We start from the raw sequence: 21,592 nt of genomic DNA, 5'->3' as shown, positions 1-21,592 counted from the left end.
TGTTGGCGCTACCCACTCGAAAGTAGCGCGGGGGGTCATGACGATGACCATACGGACCCCCAAAGATTGCGCTAGTTGTATGATTACCAACTTTGGTGCCAATTTGTCATTAGCTGTGTGGCTTGCCGTCCCGTCGGCGGTATTTAGGGAATATTGTTGCGCCCCTAGCCGAACCGTCCTTTGGGTCGGTGCTACCGGCGTGAATTCGTCACGCGCAAGTGCGACGAAAAGTGAAAATGGTACGTGCTAACCGATACGACCGCGATAAGCTGGTACGGTTTATGCGGATGCAAAATGCGTTATGTTCAATGGGTGCTCAGTCACGGACTTGACTTTAACACTTTTAAAACTAAAGTACTGTTTAAGCGGGTACGTTTTAACGAGGTTTTACTGTAATCGAATGTACTGAATTATGTGCCCAAGAAATGCCTCATTCAATTTAACGAAGTTCTCGATTTAACGAAATAATTCACGGCTCCCCTCAACTTCGTTAAATCGAGTTTTAACTGTATTCGTATTTGATTCATATGGGAAAATTTAATTATTTGTACATCCCTAATCAAAGATGATTTTTGTGACTGAACTGTCTTGGTGCATTTCCCACGAAACACAAAAAGGGCTATGCAACGTCTAACAAACTTCTACACAGGTATATGCTAAAGTCTACAAGAAGTCTATTTTCAAGTGTTTTGTAGACAATGAGGCAAAAAGGGGTGCTATAGACAAGCGTCAGCCCGTGACGTCAGTGGAGATGCGGCGGCGCTGGCGACAGCAGTGACTTTCGTGGTGTAGGCAAAAGCATAGGCCGTCTGCAATGGATGCGCGGCGCTTGCTGCGTTTTCGAGCATTATTCCCGATATTCCTGCAATGTGTGGTGCGGTTGGTTGCGCCACAAGGCACAAAAAAGAAAGTGGTACCTGTTTTCACTTGTTTCTCGTGGTCGGATGAAGATAAGAGCGAATGACAGAGGCATTGAGCGCGACAATTGTAGACCCTTCAGCGACGGATTGCCTTGGCAGCTAACGTGCGTTGCACTTCTGCACTGAAACTTGACCAGTTCGTTTGAAACTCTTAATTGCCGTGATTGTTTTTCGGCCACACGACGAATAGCGCAATAACAAACGCCTGCAGCTCGTTCACGTTTTGGTGTATATACTACCAGGCCATAAGAAGTTTAGGCTTGATATTCCGTGCGCATATGATTTTAATCGAACGCAGCTAGGAAACTGCGCTCTGAGTTCCATTCATCTGCGGTACTACCCGTGCACATTTTCGTACAGAAAGGTACACAAAAGCTGCTGCAAAGGAAACTGCAATTAGCGGTCACTTCAGCGCTATCATTGCCGAAACAGGCCAAGAGAATAGTGAAGTAGTTTTTCTCTGTTTTCACTTTCCCGAATTTCAACGAGTGACGCACTCTTCATCAACGGTCCTAGAAATCGAGTAAACATCTTTAGGATCCGGACAAAGTCAAGCAGCGCTATTTCTCAAAGTATTAAATTTTATTTTTGAAGGTCATTAAGATTATAATGAACGAATTAACCATACAACCAGCTCTGAGCAAGATATTGAATTGTGGTATATACGGTACATTACGTTTATTGTCCCTAAGTAGAATTGGCTATGGGAGATGAAAAATTAGCAGAATGATATGACGCGCATTTGAATAAAAATTTTCCAAATATATTAAAAGTGCTCAGCAGATCGCGCAAATTGCGCTGCAAGTGATCGTGGACATCGTGGAGAACATTGCATTTGCGCTCATAGAAAAAAAAAACGAGCAGCATTATTACGAGCTTTTTATTTATATATTAACCTGTGAATGCCCCTGACTGCGTCTGTGCGATTAAACAGACGTCGAACGTCTTTTTATCGAGCAGGATAAAACAAGTTGGCAGCGCGCCCACTAGGCGAATGTTACAAGGAACTAGAAGAGTTCTTATTCAGTGAAATTATATGACTTAAGTTGCTGGTACAGTGAGCTAAAAATATGATTTTTAGTTCAGTATAGTTGCCGGGAATATTGTTCTTTAGAGTGAAGGTGCTCGGAGCAGCAGAAAAGGTACCCATCAAATTAGTCGTCATATGAAAAACGCACTTCCAATCATACATATTATCGTCCTTGCATGCGCTAACAATAGGCTCGGAAGTTGGACAGTGTTGACTATGTATTAGTTTCTTTTATACATTGCGATTGCTCGTTTTCATTTAATTTAATCAGCCACTACAGTCCATCGTTGCTACAATCGCCCACCGTAGCCGCGCGCTGTAGATGCCACGGAGAAGGAAGCCAATGCAGCACTCTTCTCCAAGTAATTCCATCATTAATCGGCTAGTAAAGTGCTGAACTACTCTCCAAGCATAGACCAAACTACGCACAAGCAAAGCTTACGCTTTAGAATATTCGCACGCGCGAACTGGTTTCGAAGGCGGCGTCGCTTGGCACAGTGTAGGCACGCTGCGTTTTTGCCTACACCCCTGTCGCTGCCGATCGCAGCGCCACCTTTGTTTACAAACATGACGCTTGCCTATATGCCTGCTAATTCTCTTTCAAAACAGGTGTAAAATACTTCTTGGCGAGAGCTTTTTAAGAACAGTTTTAGACGTTTTCTTATTTCTTAGAAATCACACCTGGTATTAATTTCATGCTTTGAAAGAAGTTTAATTGCATACTTTAGAATCCTATGGAATCAACCATAGTGTACTGCATTAGGTTAAGGGCACGCATTTTTAAAGCTAGGCACTTATATGCAGATTGTATTCGAGGCAAATTCCCGGCTTTTGTGCTGTGCCCTGTATACCTAACAAAAACCAAGTGGTTGCCTTTACCGAATATTTTAAAAATACCTATATGCATGCAGCAAGGACAATGAGCATAAAATACAGGGATGAAAAACTGCTACTGGTTATTGATTCCAATTGCCATAAACAAAAACAGGAGCAAGGAAATCAGTACAGCCACTACGGCCCCAAATCACCTTCGCAAGGAAGGCGCCGACCAGGAGGTAACACGAGGAGCGAAAACTCAGTTGACCATTTGGTTCAGTGAAAAATAAAGTCAGAAAAATCAAAATTTTACCTGAATAGCTTATCAGGAGTTGGAAGCAAGACGAGGCCGTGCTTGACATGCGTGTACAGGCAAAAAATTAGGGAACCAAAAACAGATGCATGGAATGCCATTGTCAGCATCATTTGTGCACAATGCACTCACTCATCCAAAACTCTAGCAGCCACCTAAAAGAGGAAATCCTCAACAAAAGCAAATGAAACAGCCAGCATCGACACGGAGCTATGCAGTTAATGCCAGCAGTGTTGACAGCTGTATTATAAACGGAAGTTGACATTTACCTTTTGTGGCTTACCTTCAAAAAAGACATTTTCCTCCATCAAGAGTCTTCAGTTAAATTGAACCAATGAAGAATGTGTACTCACAGTGCTTCCTTAGCTGTGTTTTGTACACTTTATTTACCTGCACTATATGCATACTGCACGATGGCTGATTTCCTGTGAAGTCACAGCTAGATACATTCTACACGAGCTCCTGTCTTGGTAATACTTGCATCACTTCAACACTTACTAGAGGCAGATTAGTTGTAACTTACCTTGACAACCAGACAAGGGCACAAGAAGGCCAGGCTGCTAAGATGGCATTCTCATTGCTCTCTAAGCAAGCCCACAAAAGGTGCTGTCATGAAGTCCTTGCTTCCTTGGTCAACAGTAGTAGTCCTGAAGGTCAAACAAACAACGAACCTTGTGAAATACATATTAGCTAACAGCCTGCACCTGTATAGAAATCATGAAATGAGTAAGCCTCAGCTACAAAGAGTGCTTACCAAATGCTTACGGTTCAGTCCGGTACATTTACTGCTCATTCGCAGGATGTTGCTTTCAAGAAACAAAAGAACCCAGAAGTGACTTACTTTTGCTGAAACTGAGGTTCGCACAGCAGCGGCTGTAAATGATCGCACTCGTGATAGCGCTGCAGCGGCATGCTACGGCGAGGAGCTCAGGTCGAAAGAATGTGGCGCTGAACTGTTGAAACAAAACGAGTCTAGAAGGTTAGTTGGAACTTTGTGGGAGCACGTAACAAGAAATCGCTAACGATAGAAGTATCATCATGCAACTGTACAAAAGTTTAAAAATGAAAATAAATAAAACACATAGCAACCTACAGTTTTTATAGCTGTTTAAATTAATCTTTTACAGCATATAAGAAGGCTTCGTTCTTTTATGAAACTGCTGAAAATGTTAACATGAACTGTACACTGTATCGCCTCCGAACCATGCAATATCACGCAGTAAGCAGGGGCAAATCGCGAACTGCGAAGCAAGCACATGCGAGCAAACTGGGCCAACTAGGGTAAATGTTATCTTGGCGCTGCAACATTCTCAGCATCAGCGTGTCGGCACCGAAGTCACCTGGGCAAGCAAGAACAACGTTCGCACCATAAAAATGTCATCATGCACGTAACTGCCCTTGTCCGTCAGGACCAGCATCTGGTGCATGTGCTGTCTTACGAACGGTAGGTTAGCTGGTCTCGATATGGACCGTGATTGCTGTGATTTAGGGGCAGCGCTTTCAGAGTTTGAGTGAATTTTGCACCTGCGCTCTGCTGATTAAATGTTTAAATGCGAACATCGGAGTAATGGAGAACTGTAACTATTTATAAGCCATACCTGTTGTCTGTACTGGTGACTGGAATCAACTATGTGGTCAAAAACGCTTGCTGTGATTCGACATTTCAAACAGCAAAGTGTGAAGATGGGTCATTTTCAAAGAGACATGAAGAGGTTTCTTGAAAAACTTCTAATGAAACTTCTTTGAGAAGCTTCTTATCAAATGCTCTTCAGACATTTCTGATTAAACCCTTTTCAAACGTTTCTGAAGAAGCGTCATACTAGAGATGTTTTAAAAAGTTGTTGAGGAAACCCCTTTTTTCCAATGTCTGTGAGACGTTTTTCATCCAGAGCTAGCTGTTTTTAAACTTTTGATTTGGTTTACAGAGGTTTATTATACGTTGTGTTGCGTGGGTTTGGCCTAAAATAGTTTCGACACGTATCATCTGACAGTAGTAGTACCCTTGGTCTTGCTCTTTACTAAAGTGCTAAGGCTCATTGCTCTCAAATCTGAAAATTGAAATTTGTGGCCTGTATACACCACTTGATTTGAAAGTTCTTTTGTGCAGCTGTCGTTCATTAACTTGAAATTCTAGTAATTAAGAACTTGCACTTGAGCTTATGCCTGTTTAACACTAGCATGTTTTAGTATGTTCGTAGTTTACTCTGATGAAACTGTGATAATGCCATTATTGCTATTTCTAGATTATTGAGACCACCATAGATCATATCTTGCATTGATCATCAGGTTATAATGCAGGTTCATGTCTGAGTCGCCATCAAATAGGCTGAGCCAAATTATACAGGTGTTTACAAATGCAATGCAGTACGTATCTGCTAGAGACACCGTCTATGGGAAAAATATAAGGCAGTTACCCTGCTCCTTACACGCATGCTTTGATTTTAGCAATCAAGGTAGCTAGACTGTGGAAACTGCTTCAGCAACAAGCTGAATTTGGACAAAAATGACTAGTTGGTCCTTAACTTGCATAATGAAATTCTGCTATAACACAGAATAATAAGAAAACAAGCAAAGTGTGTATTGCTTAATTCAGACATAATTTTAGAAAGCATGGGAGAATTGGCTAACTTTGAATTAAGCTCTTTATTGAGTAACAAGGCAAAAGTGTTTGCAATGCCGCTTTTTTGTCCGAACTCCTGCCTGCCTTTTGTGCATCATGGAAACTGTCACCACTTTTGAACGTAAAGTGTAGTAAGAGCTATGTATCCGTGGCTCAAAGCTTGATGTAAAGATGGAGTCATTTTTGATTAAACCTCGTAAATCACATGGCTGAACACACAGATTCAAACAGCTTTCTTTTTGTGTGTTATATTTCATACTGGATTGTCGATTTTTCATACACTTCTTGTGGAACTTTGCTTAGCCTCTGACACTGTTGACAAGCTAGCAGACACAAATGCCATGTGAGGCTGAACTATGTGGTCAACAAACAAAAACAAAGGAAACCACTGCTCAAAGCACTTTGCTTAGAATCATCGGTTATATGACTGTTACAAGAACACACAAGAATGTTAAGTGGTCTGATTTAGTTTCATGGCTGAGAAGCTGGGAAATAGATGTCTTTATAATATATTCAATTGAGAAATGTGTGAATTCGTGGTATTTTGGTTTAAAAAGGCGAAAAGTCTTTCCTTGGTTGATGGAATTCTACCAAAACAAAAATGCAAGGACTTTTTGAAGATTTATGTTGCAATCTGCAGAAGCTCCTGTGCTAACTGGTATATCGACCGGTGAGGACGCAAGAGTGAGAGTAGTATATAGCGATTGTCAGCAGGCAGCCTTACAGAAAGTGTCAAGGTCTGCATGCAATTTCACAGGTTATGTCCAGTGGGCATCATTGATATGCTGCTGTTTGCATCTGTTTCTTTCCCATAGTAAAAATGTCGTCATAGTGGTAATGTATTGAGGATCTCGTCTATTCTATGTCTCTTTCAAATCTGATATAAGTAGTGTAATTATATTTGTTGGCATTGTTCTTTAAAACATCTGTAATGAAGTTGTTTTGCTGCGTGATAAACTTGTCGTGTCACCTGTCAGTGACAAAAAGCAGTCCGGGGAGATCTTGTGGCAGCTGTGCAATTACTGTGCACCTTTTAGCTCTAAGTCTCTGGAGGCAGGAGCGCGGCTGGGTGTTTGTAGCAGTGGGATAATTCATGACGTACGGAGGTCAGGGCCATGCTAATTAAGCAAGCACCATGTGCTTATAGGGCAACTTCAACTGGGCAAGAAGAATCACAGTGATAGCATTACATTTTATTTATTAACCTTAAAGGCCCCTTTTGGGGTATTGCATAAGCATTAAGTAATAAAGTAGTAAACAAAGGGGTACCTCTCAATCTGCTTTTGATGGACTTTTTAATTTAGCTGGTTTTTTTGCCAGTGGATCCTGCACATCTGTAGTTGTGGTAGCTGTTGTTCAGCAAGGTAGCAGGAATTATTAATGTGATCTTGTCTTTTGATTTCGTGACACATCAGATGGGCAGTATTGATTCTTCTAGAGAAGAGCGGTCAGTTTCTCTCCTTGATTGATGAATTGTGCCTCTATATATATGTCCAGGTTTACACTGAGGCTGTTTTGTGCAGTGCCTTGATTACTGTGTACCTCGCAGGTTTCTAAGGAGCATGGTCGTGAGACGGACGAAGAGCTGGAGTCACTGTCGCACCACCATGGCCACCACTACCCACAGCAGCAGCAGTCAGCGGGGCACCACGAGGCCATGCCGCACAGTAGTTCCTCACTAGGGGGCGCATCGAACCGCCATCCAGCGGGTGCGACAGCTGCACCCGTGTCCACAACAGCGCAGTTGCATTCAAGACCGCGGTCACACCACCACATGTCTTACTCCGAGAGACGACTACCGAGACAGCCAGGCGAGGTGGGCATCGCTGCAGTGTGGTGGCAGTTTCATTTCTAATCAGCTTTTCAGTGTCGCTGTGTTCCACTTAATTCCAGCATTGCAAACATGGTGAAGCCCTTCATCAAGAACATGTAGCAGGGCAAACTTATGGCAGTCATCAAAGCCCTCGTTCCATAACATTATCGTTGTTGCATGCCAACTTTCAAAGGAAGTGATTACGAACTTAGGTATAATAAATCAAACCTCGTGCTCTGCCGGTGTTAGCACAACAGCACAACAGCTATCAAAGCACAACAGCTATCAAAGCACAACAGCTATCAAAAGTATAAGCCTATGGAGGTGGCTCTGTCAAAAATAAGCTTCCTTCACATCCAAAGTGCATTACTTTAGATTTAAAAGTGCATCATATAATTTGCACTGTTACAATTGGCTGGGCTGCTTATACTGATTCCAGGGTATACAGAAAGACTGCAGTAAAGTATATTTTCTTGCTACTATTGTCTTGAATAAACTTCTTGCTTTTGTGGCACTGAAGAATAAACTTTATGCCAGCACCATTTTGGTCTGAAAATCTTGCAGCAGTGCAAGCTGTGTGTGTAGTCTTTCTGCACTCTCTCTGATGTTTACTCTGGGGGAATTAAAATTGGACATGCAAAGATGGTGACAGCCTACACTGCTATCTACTATAGAAGATTTGGAATAGGTGCTATGCCACTACAGGACCGCTGCTTCATTCTGCTGATATAACTTCGAAAACCCCTATGTACTGTCAGCAGTGAAAGTTAACAAGGTGCATATTATGTGAAAAAAAAAGGTTTACTGTGCAGTTTTGCTGCATGACCCAGTCATGGGGTATCAAGCTGAGGATATATGTCCCCTCGTACCTTGTGACATTTCAGGTGACAGATTATGGGGGTGACTTCATCATGACAAGTTCTTTTTCGTACACTTGCATCCCATAAACTTCTCAATGCTAGGTGCAAGGTGTTTCAGCTAAGTTTATGAATGCGTGCCAAACTTTATGAATGATATGCATGCTGTATTTAACTAGTGCCTTGTTTCCCCTAGTTTCAAGCAGCTGACTTGACTAGGTCAGCATATTTTTAAACTTGCCTGATTTGCTAATTAACAAAGCTAATTTGGATAACTTTCTATTGTGACGTCTAATGCAAAGTTTTCAATAAAAAAAAAGGCAAGTCTTTTCTCAGAAAAGCTAATTTCAATGCCTTCTTTAATGTACATTAGTGTAGGTCTTTTTTTAGGGCCTAAAATAAAGCAGCATTTCTAAAATTTTCACATGAGTGCACTCTTGTGTTGCAATATTAGTACCCTCAAATTTGCTGTTTGTGAGAAGTCTGTTACACAAAGCCGCAGTGAACATGTTGGTCACCGATCCCAATGATGGAATGTGAGAAAGCTTTGTTTAGATTATTGTGATACTGCAGGATAGACAAGACTACCTTGATCTGCAAGAAATCATCTGGGCCATGCTATCATTATGAGGTGTGCATTATGCTGGTTCCATGTATTTTGCAGCATTATTTTGCTTCACTAGTATATCCCATAAAACAATCTAAACCATATATTTCCTCTTGGCATTGTGCTAGAAAAAGCGAGAAATTGTCTATTTTAACTTTATTTGCACCAAGGACTCGGTCATTTTAGAAGAGTTAATTGTTGGGCTAGTTGATGCTGTAGATTTGAGAACATAACGTAACACACAGCTAAAGAAGAGAACAACGAGCAGGAAGGATGAACCACAGCGCTCTATCTAATCCTCGATGCTCGTTCTTCTCTTCTTTGGTTTTCTTTGTTTTCTTTAAGGTTTGAAATTTAATTCCACATTAAGGCGGCACCATTTACATATCCTAGGAGCGCACCAGCAACAATTAGGAAGAATGGCCTTCCGATAGCGTTTTAATTAAGCAGCCTGTCATCACATTCATATACTGCTGAAGGGCGGATTTTTATATAAGACATGCACCATGACAGTACTAGAGCACATTCTCTTTGGAACCAACTGTTTCCTAGTGGCTTATGGCAGTACTTTCTGTTCCATTTCAATTGTGACAGACTTAGGGTATTAGTAAAAACCATTCTAACTTATTAATATTTTCACTTAGGTTCGTGTTTGGTGAGTGCCTTTGGGGAAACATCTAGTAAAATTATTTTTGCAGGTTTTCTTGATACTTTATTATAATTAATTTCATCCAACTTAGGGTTGATAGCACAGTGGATAGCACTGCATAGGAAAAGTAACCTGGACATCTCTGGAGACAGCTCGAAACTAAACATTAGCATGATTTTCTGCTCCTGTCAGAGCAGTGAAGGATAGTTTTGCATAGTTATGTTTTGGGTTTTATTTGCTGGTTCGTAGTATTAGTGGTAATCTTGCTGTGCAGTGAAGATGCATGGCAAAATTGGATCAGCACAAACAACGATGTCGTTTAAGCCCCACAAAACATTGTGCAAAACAGCGTAATTCACCTGTCAGGCTTGAAATTTAAGTGCACTTGTAGATTTTGAGTAATGTTTAGGTCACTGTACTGCTAAGGAGTAAGAAAAAGTGATGGCAGACAACACGGCAGATTTTGAAAGTAGGTGAGAGAGCAGAAAGAGTTAATTTTCTTCTCTAGTACCACAAATGAAAAGAACTTCATATTCTCTTAATTCTATGAAAAATAAAAGTTTTCGCATTATTTATATTGCAAGCTACTATCAGTGAAGGTGAGTTCTTAGCCTTCCTAGAATTTCAATGACAATCAACATGATACGGCATAGAAAGAAACTGCAAATTTAATTTCATATCTGTTTTGTGTTGTCTTGATCTTTGTTTTAACAAAGGATCTTTAGTGTAGTATTATAACAAGTAAAATAAACTTTGAAGCACTTTTATATTCACTACGTTTTGTGCCTTTGAAGTCAATGCTGGCAAGACTTGGGCCACTGAAATGTTTTCTATGGCTGCATTTTATTAACCACAGTGCAGTCCATTTGCAGCACTTAGCATTGACAGAGTGCACTTATAATTTGTGACATTCCTCATAAGTGCAACCTAACCTGTGTGCTTGACAGGGGTATAAGTTTACATTACCATTAAAGAACTACTGTGAAGAAGCTACAAGGACATGTGTTACACAACATTAAATGGCATATTTGGAATCAGCACGCAAAAGCCGATCTTCCCTGAAAATTTAACAGTTGTGACTTTGAATATAAGAAAACTTCCCAAGATCTCTTTCCCCTCTTAACCTGCTGTATGCCTACAGAGATTAAAGGGAATTACCATTGAGGTCAAGGTGAAAAGCAAGGCACCCGTGTGCTGTGTGATGTCAGTGCACGTTAAAGAACTTCAGGTGATCGAAATTTCCGGAGCTCTCCACTCCGGTGTCTCTCATAGCCTGAGTTGCTTTGGGTCGTTAAACCCCACAAACCAAATCAAGCCATTGAGGCCATTGCTCTTTTTTTGCTTCATGTTTGTACCATTAAAATTATTTGTAAGCTTTACTGTAATATTTTTGCAGTTAACCTCAAACACTATTATCATCTTTGCACATCACGACATGGTATATCTAAGCTCCTGTCACAAATTTGTTTTAAATAGTATATGTAACCTAAGATATGGCCTGCCAAGCTGATGAAATGGTTTGTGATGCATTTTGTCATGCTTGTCAATTTTTTTCTATCTGGCAGCATTACTATCTATGACTATCATGCCTACTATTTGTTCAATTCATTGCTTTCATAATATGCATAAATGAATACCTCGATTAATATTCTTGTATTTAACTACTATATTTTAGTCCTGCTTCACATTTGATCAGGATGGTGTTTTCTCGCAACCCTTTATAATATCAGTAGAGGATTATCTGTGCTCCAAGTTTCTCTATCCCGTCTCATATATCAAGTACAGCCTGAAAAATGACATACGCTCAGGACTAGGCAGTCTGGTGTATTCTGCAGTCGCAACGCAACAAGAACCTTGGCTGACTCATAGTTCTCTTGCATTTCTGAAGCTTTCTTCTCTGGTTGCGGGAATAGGTCAGCAACCCATTGTTTTTTCTTCTTTTTTTGCTAGCTTCACATTGCGCCTTTTTTGTCCTAGTGCTTGCATACTTTGCAACTGGTGCATCATCTTTTTCCCATTTTTCATGCCACCTTTTTCAGAGAGTGTTGAGACCTAAGCCGAAACAAGTACACTTCCAGGTCTGTCTCAGCTATACTTCCACACATACTGCCACACCACTGCACCTCATTTATTGTACAGGTGTGCAACGTGCCAGCCTTTCTAGGGCTCACTTCAGCACCAAACTTTGCAAGAGAATGTTCGTGCAGAACTTTTTGGTAATTTTATAGCGTGCCAAGTGTTCACTTGCTTATGCCACTGCTGCACCACTCTACCTGCCTAGTAGCACTCACCTCTACAGTGGTATTTAAAATCATCAGGGTGAGGCACAATATATAATACTAATATATAATACTAACACTCGGTACTATATTTCGCAGCAGCCTTGAACTCAGTGACATTTAGCTTGATGAAATGGAAGAGAATTTTTCATAGTGCTTTATGTGCATTTGCTGTTATTTCAGGTATTTTACTCGCCATTTTCCCTTAACTTCATGCCCGATTGCAGTTTACTTCCCATAATGCCTGAAGCACTAATATGTTGTGTGCACACTTGTATTGCAGTTACTGGCTATAACATAGCCAGTAACTCTATGCACTTAAGGCTGTTGGTGATGTATTTAATAACAAGAACAAACTTCGCTTGATATTGCACTAACTTTATTCTCTTCTTTCTGGCCAGTAATGAGCACTATAGTTCACTAAGTTGTAAATAGAAAAACATGTCAGGGTGTTGTACAGCTCCTTTGCTCACATGAAATGCCACTTTTCTGTCCTGTGGCTAAGTTAGTGAATAGTTATTCTGCCTGATCAGATGGCACATTTTCGTGTAATTCTGATCTCTCAAGGGTATGGTACCTGAAGTGTCAATATATGATAGCATTGTAAAGGGTGATCTTGGCTCAAAAGTTTCTTTAAATGGCTCCTAAAACATAGCATACACCCAGGGAAAATAAATTCTTTTTTTAATGCTATTACTTCTCTCATTGGTACAATATTTCAACGTATTTGGCATCACCTCGTGGCTTGTCTCGCATTCTTAATGGCTGTTTCGAATCAAAAGCATCCCAGAATTCGATCTGTCAGGTAACATACACCCAGTGAATATGGTAAAGCATTTGCGAGCTATGAATTGTTTGTTTAGAAAAAAAAAGATAAAAAAGAGAAAGAAACTGAATCATGCTACACGATCACATTGTTGGCTTGAGCATCAATATTAAAAGGAGCATTGACTCTATGCTTTGTCATGCCATTATGTTTTTAATCGGCAAGGATGAGGATCGCTACATCATCTTTGATTCAATATTTATGATGTACATGTTCAATTTTGATGATACATATATGGACGTTACTTTCTATACGTGCCAACGCAGAAATTTTTGGGCTGCCATTCCAGGTAGTTTGTTTCCTGATGTGCAAATAATATATACCAATAATCAAGACGCATGTTGCCTTCTGTGCCTTGTGTGATCGGCAGTGGTGCCGTCTGTGTGTGTTCTCTTCATTGTGTGATGTGCAGTAAGAAATAAACAGTGGTGTGCAGGCTGGCTCATGTTCATTTTCTTATCGCGAGTGTTCTTGTCTGTGTTTCTTTTCCCCCTGCCTGCTTTTCAGGGATTCTGGGAGCTATGACGATGGCACACATACACGTACAAGTAATGAACCTCCTTTTTGACCTGCACCTGTGCACACTATGTAATGTTTTTTCACACACTATAATCCACACTTGCTACATTTTTCCTCTCCTGGGTGCATGCATGCACCTTGTGTGTGTGTTTTGTTTTTGTTTTTTTTTTTTTTTTTTTTTTAAGGTTTTGCTGATAATGGCAAGACAGCTTCGGCAGGATTATTTATGATGATATTGCCACTAAAAACAATCTTGAGTGATGCCCACTTATTGCAGTTATCGTTAGCTTCATATTAATTTATACAGCTGCTGTGGTGCTGTAAATTGGTTGTAAATTCAAGTACTATTGTCATTTGTAAATGTATGGGAACATTTAGTGACTGTAGAATGTGGCTTGGAAAGGAAAAGCATGCCACAAGCAACATGTACTTGTGGAACCGTTTGCACTTTTTATACTGTTTCATATCATAGCCATTTTTCTTCAAACATGGTTGTATAGAAGTACTAAATATAGACAGGCACTCAATATTAACCTCATCGAAGAAATTCCACTTTGTTTGCTTGTAGTATTTTGCCAGCATGCCTGAGGAAGCGTTGCAGCCAGCTTTCAACTTTCTTGTTGCTTTGTGCTGCAGGTTTCTTCTCCGGAAGGGGACCTGTTTGCGGCGAGCTGTCGTGGGGACGACATGTACCAGGTGCACGATGATGAAGACGATCCTGACTACTATGGCGATGCACGAGTGCATCCGCCGCCGCCCGTCATGGCCACCTCCTACCGTGGGGCCGGGGGCAGCAACTTTGATGACTGGGACGACGCTCCAGACCCATACCTTGAAGACAAGTTTGGTGACCTGTCACCACCGCCTTCTCACGTTCGCCACCACCACCATCACCCACACACGACAGCAACACAGCGGCGGCGGCATCAGGGCCGCCGCCCGTCCGAGTACGACCACGACGAGTGTGACGATGACCGCAACTACCGGGGTGGCGGAAGTGGGGATCTCCACAGAGGACAGAAGTACCCCGTCAATGTGCTCTAGCAGAGACTCGCTTGCCACTGCAGTGGTGTTTCTCTCTTGGGGGTGTTGCATTGTTTCCAGACGGGCGTCTGGGCACCTGCTGTGGCTTGGCAGCCACTGGCAGGGCTGACACCTTTCTTGCTCGCTGTGTCTCCTCTCTAAAGCACAGTCTGTGGCCGACGGTCGCATTCTCTGAGAAGGCTAGCCCCAATGGCAGGTCGCGGGCTTGGCTGCCATTGCCTCGATGGTTCTTCCTCGGGGTAGCAGCTTATGCACCTGTGCAGCCTATGCACCTGTGCAGCCTATCTGAGGCCCCACTTCCCCCAACATCCTGCCTTCGACAGTAAGCGGTTGACGTCTTTCTTGAGCAAAAAGAAACCGCGTGGTTGTGCCACAGGACCACAGCGTGGTCCTTCTATTACCCTCTCCTTGGGCTCCTTTCCCCCTCCCATCCGACATGTACACGACACCCCTGCATTTGTAATCAAAAAATGGAGAGGGATGCTCTTCTGTGCAACACTTTTCAGCAAGCTCGCCTTACGCGTCCACAACCACCAGTCTGCTGCTCAATGCAAAATGCGTTTTTCAAGCGTCTTGCAGCGACACTGTCCACTGCAAGGATTGTCGTGTGCACCTTCAGGATACTAGGACGTTCCTTGCGTGTGCTTTTGAAGCTGTTGTGCAATTTTTCACTGGCCACGAATGGCACTAGTTCCATGCCTGAGGGCGGACAGTTCTTACTATTGAGAAGGATGTAGACTTTCAGCTTAGCTTGGGTTTTTGCACCTTTCCGTTTTCTAGATTCCTGTAGTACCCCGCCGTGGAAGCAGTGAATATATATATGTTGGAAATCGCTGTGTCTGGCTATTGCCATACTTGAAGCTTTTGTATACATATATTTTTTAGTTTTATGTTGACTTCTATTCCTTGGGACTTCAGCTTCTGCTGTCAGTACTTGAGCTCAGTGACCTTGTAGATTCCAAGTAATTCCTAAGCCTTCAGGGAGTTTTTGTTTTTGTTGTAATTTGTGTACACTTTTTGCCGAAAGGCACTTCTTGCTGCATTTTTTATTTGCTAGTCAGCTTAGGTTTGTTACAAAAAGATTTTCGTAGACAGTAGCTAGTTTTTTTCAGGTCACCTTAGTTGTTTTACGTATCAGATCAACTTTTATCTCTACTTGATCAGCTAGGGGTAAGTTCATTCAGCAGTGATTGCTTGAACTTGAAATCCATATAATGTCATGAGTACTTTTTCACTAGACCTTATTTGTGTGTTAGGTACATATCCCTCTGCTCTTTTTTTTTAAATTTAGCACTGTTCTTTTCAGTGTATATTCGGTGACTGTATTTATACATTAGGTTTAGCCTTTTATTCATTTTACTTTTCTAGCAGCATCACGGCAGCTATAAAGTCTCAGTTCCACTTCCCTGTGCAACTGCCTTGTTTGGAATTCTGCTAATGTTATTGTCATAACATTATGCATGCTGATTTATGATATCAAGGGAGGTTTTGATCGTGCAAATGCTGCTTTTTCTTGGCTATTGTTTAGTATATGTTGTAGTATCTGGCATCCACACCTGTAGTCTGGATTGCCAGTCAGTGCTGTTTCTGCAACAAAAAGGCTAGACTTTTTTCAATATAGCCTTGAACTTAAGTTTCTTGAATTAGTGTTTCAATCAGATTCAAAGAACTAAGATAATATAGCGAGTTCATTAGATTTTCTGGCCGAAGGAAGTATTATACGCATCAGATGTTCAGGTGTTTACGTGCGTCTAGTCATTTTCATGGCCATGAACTGGCTCGATTTACGTTCTTATGGAAATGACAGGAGAAATATTGTGGCCATAAGCTTCTTGTTTTAGAAACTACAGAGTGAGAAACATACTACAGCTAGCTCCTTAACTTAGTCTTTTCGCACTGGTTGGAGTCATGCAAGTCATTTTGGCAAATGCCTAGTCGTAGGGAGAACAGCGGTTCTTGATGAATGATGACAAGCTTGGCAGTGGCATTCTGCATGCAGGGATAAACTGCAAAGCTAGTTTTTCACGTTTTCTGCAAAGTGTGCGCATACGTTTGGAGCTAATTTGGGTTAGCACTCAATCCTTAATGCTCTCATGAGTGAGCCATTGGTTTGCAGGGAAAAGGGATACTTTGTTCCTTTCTGACTACCATTTAGTCATCACCCTACAAGCTAAGGGAAGGTCAGTTTATATCTCTGAGACCATTATTTTTTTCTCCTGCTTGTTCATTAGTATTTATTCTGAGTTGTCAGAATTCCGTATTTTCACAGTCATGTTAGTATGCTGGATGACCTTAGTGACCTAATGATCCTTTAGATGGGACACATTGCCGACACAATTTTTTTCTTAATCATTTTTAAGTGCTGCACTTTGGGAGCTTTTGTTTCATTGCAGTGGTACAATGAGTCATGACCTAATTTGGAGAGTGGTGTGTGAAAATTCCTCAGTTTTTCTGTAAGCAGGGGTGCTTAGTCAGTGTTGGTGCAGCCACATATGCATGCACAATGCAAACATTATTGCTACTGACCATAGTTTTGCACACAGACACACACACAGATGTACCACTTCCTGGGACACACACACAGATAGACACCCAGTGCGTTCATGAAATTAGTGCACCATATATATAAATATGTATATTACCAACTGTAGCTGGAGAGACGTGACCAGGGTTGCCCTATGGCTACTCTCTCTCTCTCTCCATTGAAGCTGCCTTACAACGGAGACTCTTGTGACGGTAACTGAATGCTCATGTGAGTTGGGCGCAAGGAGAGCCAAACTGAGAGCAGTGTGATGTCTTTTTTGATAAAAAGGGCTCTGCTATCCTTGCCTCTGCACCCCATTATTGGAACTCATTGCAGGATGGTCACAGTGTCTGCACACCTGCTTAACAAGGTTTTAGCTCCGCCCACTAAGCCTTCATTTTTGCTCTCCAAGTAAAGTGAAACACTTGTCATGCTGTAGACAATTGTAGCAGAGAAACTTCTCTGAAGGAGTTTGGAAGAAAAGCTGTGAAATGTTGCAGAGATCTAGCTGGTAACATTAATACTTACCTTGGAGGAAGTTCCCACGAGATGCATGGCATGCCAGTATTTTTTCTTCTGAAAGTTTGGCTAGCATCCTGCATGTTATCTTGATATCTTTTAAATGACAGATATGCCTTGAGATTGAATGAAACATAATACTGTGGCCCCATGGCTTTGGTTATATTTGACACAATTTAATGGGGTGGGGAACTGATGAAGATTATGTGTATGACTAAGTCATGAAGCCAACTCCACTTAGGGACAAAAATTTAGAGGTCAACAGGACTATAGGTTATGGTGCCCTGTCTGAGTCATGAAATGAAATTCATTTTGAAAATATTTTTCATGCCTACATGTTGTGACCTTTATTTCCTCTTATGCATCATATTTTTTCTAGTATCAGACATTCACTATTTCAGGTTGGCAGGTTATTTCTTTTTTTAAGCTACCGGATATTACATTTATATATTAAGGCCTGCAGTTTAAGAATGAAAATTTGTAGCATGCAGGGGCTTGCCATTAGCAAAGTGTTCAGCAGATCTTTGAAGGAATGTCTGTAGTTCTAAGTTGGTTGATATTCCTACCCAGAGTTTTGTACACATGGTTAAAAATGTATTGGAAAATGCAGATTGGTAACTTGACCTGATCTCGACTCCTTTATACTGGCAAACATAGCAGCACTTGCGTACGTACCAGGTACTGCATGCACCAAATGTCTTTGCATCATTTTGATGTGGTCAGAGTGTTGATGCAGAAATGCACCTTTATTGCTTTTGTTCTTAATCAGTGGTGATTGGTGTACATGCCACATGCCCCAAATGAGTTGCCTCTTTGTGTGTTCATACCATTTGGCAAGTCCACATTCTAGTGCATCTTGTCTTTGCTACAAAGGTGAACACAATGCATAAAGTAATAGGATGCCTTGACACATTATCCTTGCTTCTCTTATCCTGGTGCAGTTTGTTTGCTTTGTGTGGTAACTAATTTTATTGTGATATTGGCAGAGCCACTTTCTAACTTTTTAATTTTTAATTACACTTATGACATTATCATGCCTGCTTAAACAAGCAGTTGTTGTCTAAAGCAAGTGCTTCAGACATAAGTGTAGCAGTGTGAGTGCTAATGAGTAAACGACAGGGGCAAAGTTCTAGCATAACCAATCACTCTCTTCTAGTATCATGAGCACAACCAAAATTTTCTTACCCTGTTAAAAAGCTTTTCTAAGGATGCAGAGATGTGGCATGAATGAAACATCGACCTACACCGTGTAGTGCATACATGACTATAACAGCCTTTAGCATACCAGTAGAGTCCTTCCATTGTCTTTGACTAATGTTTATACGTGGCATTTTGTTTGCATTCTCACAGAGTACACCATATATAGATGCAAGGATGCATGTCAACATGTTTTACATTTGTTTTTCTTATTTTCTTTTTTATCTTCATTTGGAGCTTGACTTGCTTCATACACTGCACTGGAAAGCAAGTGCAAGCCTCTTGCTTTTTCATGTACTCTCCCACTCTTCCCTCTCACCCAGGCACGCTAGCAAATGCAAGCACTGACCACCGTGGTCATCTCCGGTATGCACTCATGCTGAGCTAGCTGCTAGAACTGTACCTGCTGACCTCAGTGACTTTCTTCTTCTCCTGGGGACTCTATCTGTACACACGCGGTGGCCCTTTGCGGCAGTGGGACCCTGACCGTTCATCGAACAACCAGCCTCGAATGTTTTTGTCTCCTATGCTCTCCCCTTCCTTGTTAAGTGCGGTAGTGGCTGTCACTATGGCAGGTGTGGGTCAGTTAGTGTGTGTGTGTGTGTGCGTTAGGCTTAACCCTTCAGTGCGTCGCTTTGCGTGTTTTCTTGTGTGCAAATTAGTCCTTTTCTTCTTATTCATTGCTAATTTCTGCGCTTGTTCATTAGTGTGTTTTGAATTGAATATGCTGAGTGCAATGTGTGGATTGAGATGGCTCGAGTGCCTGCTTGTATCGTGTGCATCACTTGCACTTACACGAATGGTTCATGAGAGAAGACAGATATGTGTTGTCGCTCATGGTATTGATGGCGCATTGTAGCCTAATTTGGTACATTGCCACTCTGCTCATTCATCCAGTTATGCCTCATGGTCGGTGTTGTGCATCTGTACACGTGGCCGTCATCACAGACATATAGTGACATGCTGATATGAGAGGCACTTCGTGTGACCAGACAGGCATGACATATGCACAGCGCCACCATAAGGAGCATGAATTACGTGGCAGAAATGCTCAGTTCTTTTAATCTGAAAACTAATTGCTAAGTTTCCAAGTGTTGAAAAGGGAGCATTTCCTCTCTTTTCCAGGTGAGTAGGGTCGATCATGAAACTACAGAGCCAGTGGTTTTTGTCGTGCTGAGTAGCCATAATGGTATGTGGTCTCTGTGACTGCAGCTGAAGATGGGTGTATGCACCTGCGCCGCTGTTGACAGAGATTGCCGTAATTAGAATGAATGAGAAGTGAATACTGTGGTGTAATTTTGTTCCTGGCAAGTGTAATGGGGGCTCTTTCCCATTCCTGTCAATTTTTTAAAGTGAGAAAAAAAAAGATGGTTGTGATGTAAGTTACATCGCATATGTAGCTTTATTATAGTCGCCCTCCTTTCTGAGTGCAGCGTTTATGTATGCTCTACGGCGTCCCCATCTTCCATGAATAGTAGAAGCATTGTGCTTGCATTTCTTTTAGCCTTTGTCATTATCTTTTCTTTTCCCAGTTACAATGGGAGTTGTGTGTCGTCTGCGTGCGGCACGACTGTGTGGGTGATTTGTACATACATGTACGCCAGAACTGAGTCTCTCAAAGCTCTATTGCTCTCTCTCTCTCATTCTATCTTTAGCTCTGGCGCTCTTTCTCTACGGTTTTCTTTTCCCTGGCAGTGTTTGAGCTACTAAGAGACTCTCCCTTCCCTACCCTCTTGTAAAATGTGCAACATTTGAGGTTTTCTACTCTATCCTCTCTTTCGATGAAACGAAAAAGGCAGGTATACATGCATATATAAATATATACATACAGGCAAGTGCTGAAGCTAATCGAAATGTGTGTGGATGAGGGCGTATGCTCCTAGCTTGCACACAAGTTCTGAGCGTGCTTTGTCAGGAAATGTGCTTTGCTCTTTTTTTTCTTGAACAAAGCGTTTTCATAATGGAGGCTCTTGCGAGGAAATCGCTTATATGTATATATTACATATACATATATGCGCGCAGTGTAATGTATAAATACGAACCACGAAAAAAATCCTTTACGGCAGTTTGTAAATAAAGACATTGCCAAACACCATGTCTTCTGTCATCAAATTATTGCATGCCACACCCTCTCTTCATGAAGAAAAACGACCTCATTTAAGTGCATAACCATTTGGGAACTAAAACTGCAGCAGACAGAGGCAAAAACACAGGGCAGTTTCCAAATATGTCGCCAACTGGCCTACATATACGCCCTCCTAAGTTATGCATAACCATGTTATTTTGATTTCTTTTTACTCTAGTTCTAGTATTTACAACTATTGTAGGTGTCCTTTTGAGCAAACCATTTAAGTTGACGTTGCTTGCAATAGATTATGGCACGCTTTTGCCGCGTTTGGCTTCATTTTTGGTCCTGAGTATGGAGAAAGGAAAACACAGCAGGGCTATTTTTTTAGAAACCTGAAGTAAACTCGGCCATATGCAAGGCAGGTTGCATCCCATCACGTACGTGCATGCTCATCATTTGCACGGCGCGGCGATGCGCATCAAGCACTGGCAAAAATGGAATGCTACATCATGCCGGACACAGCAAATGGTGGATGCCACCCCGTGCCGGTCGCGGGCTCTGTACAGGCTGAGCGTGAGCAGACATACTGTGTTGTTTAAATAAACGCATGCGTTATTGAAGCAAGTCTAGTTCGATTCTGACGGCAGCATTCGCGAAAGCCTTAGCCGCTGAAGTTCGTTTCGAAGCAATTAGTACGGAAGCCATAGTACTCGACGAATGAGCTCTAATTGTCATAAGCATGGGTGCATGGCGGACGCGCCGACGGCGCGGGCGCTGTATATGCCTGTAGGATGCACTATATAGCTTGCGGTCGCGTTCATTTCGTGTTTGAAGACATGCACATATATGCATGTCCGAGGTGCCCCGGTATCAGCCGCCACCATTAGAAGCCGCAATGCCGAAACGGCTGAAGAAGTTGCAATAGCGCTCGCTTTCGTCAGAACGCAAGCCAATTTCATAATCAGCGATAGCAAAACGGCTATTTGGAATT

General features: G+C 41.7%; 1 protein-coding gene across 3 annotated transcripts in view; it reads left to right on the top strand.

Annotated features, from left to right (window-relative positions):
* Positions 1–20,645, top strand: part of Ca-beta (Calcium channel protein beta subunit) — a 122,368-nt gene extending 101,723 nt beyond the window's left edge. For all 3 annotated transcript variants that reach the window (XM_084593415.1, XM_084593417.1, XM_084593418.1), the window contains 2 exons: positions 7,249–7,515; positions 13,886–20,645. In XM_084593415.1, coding sequence (XP_084449541.1) covers positions 7,249–7,515; positions 13,886–14,293 — 675 coding nt within the window. In that variant the 3' untranslated portion in view covers positions 14,294–20,645. The remainder of the gene's footprint in view (positions 1–7,248; positions 7,516–13,885) is intronic.
* Positions 20,646–21,592: the final 947 nt, after the last annotated feature.

This window comes from Amblyomma maculatum, chromosome 2 (genome assembly GCF_055883805.1).
Source record: "Amblyomma maculatum isolate TAMU_Amacu chromosome 2, ASM5588380v1, whole genome shotgun sequence".
NCBI classification, from domain to species: Eukaryota; Metazoa; Arthropoda; class Arachnida; order Ixodida; family Ixodidae; genus Amblyomma; species Amblyomma maculatum.
Note: the sequence above shows the minus strand (reverse complement) of the source record. Positions and strands in the feature narration are given on the sequence as shown.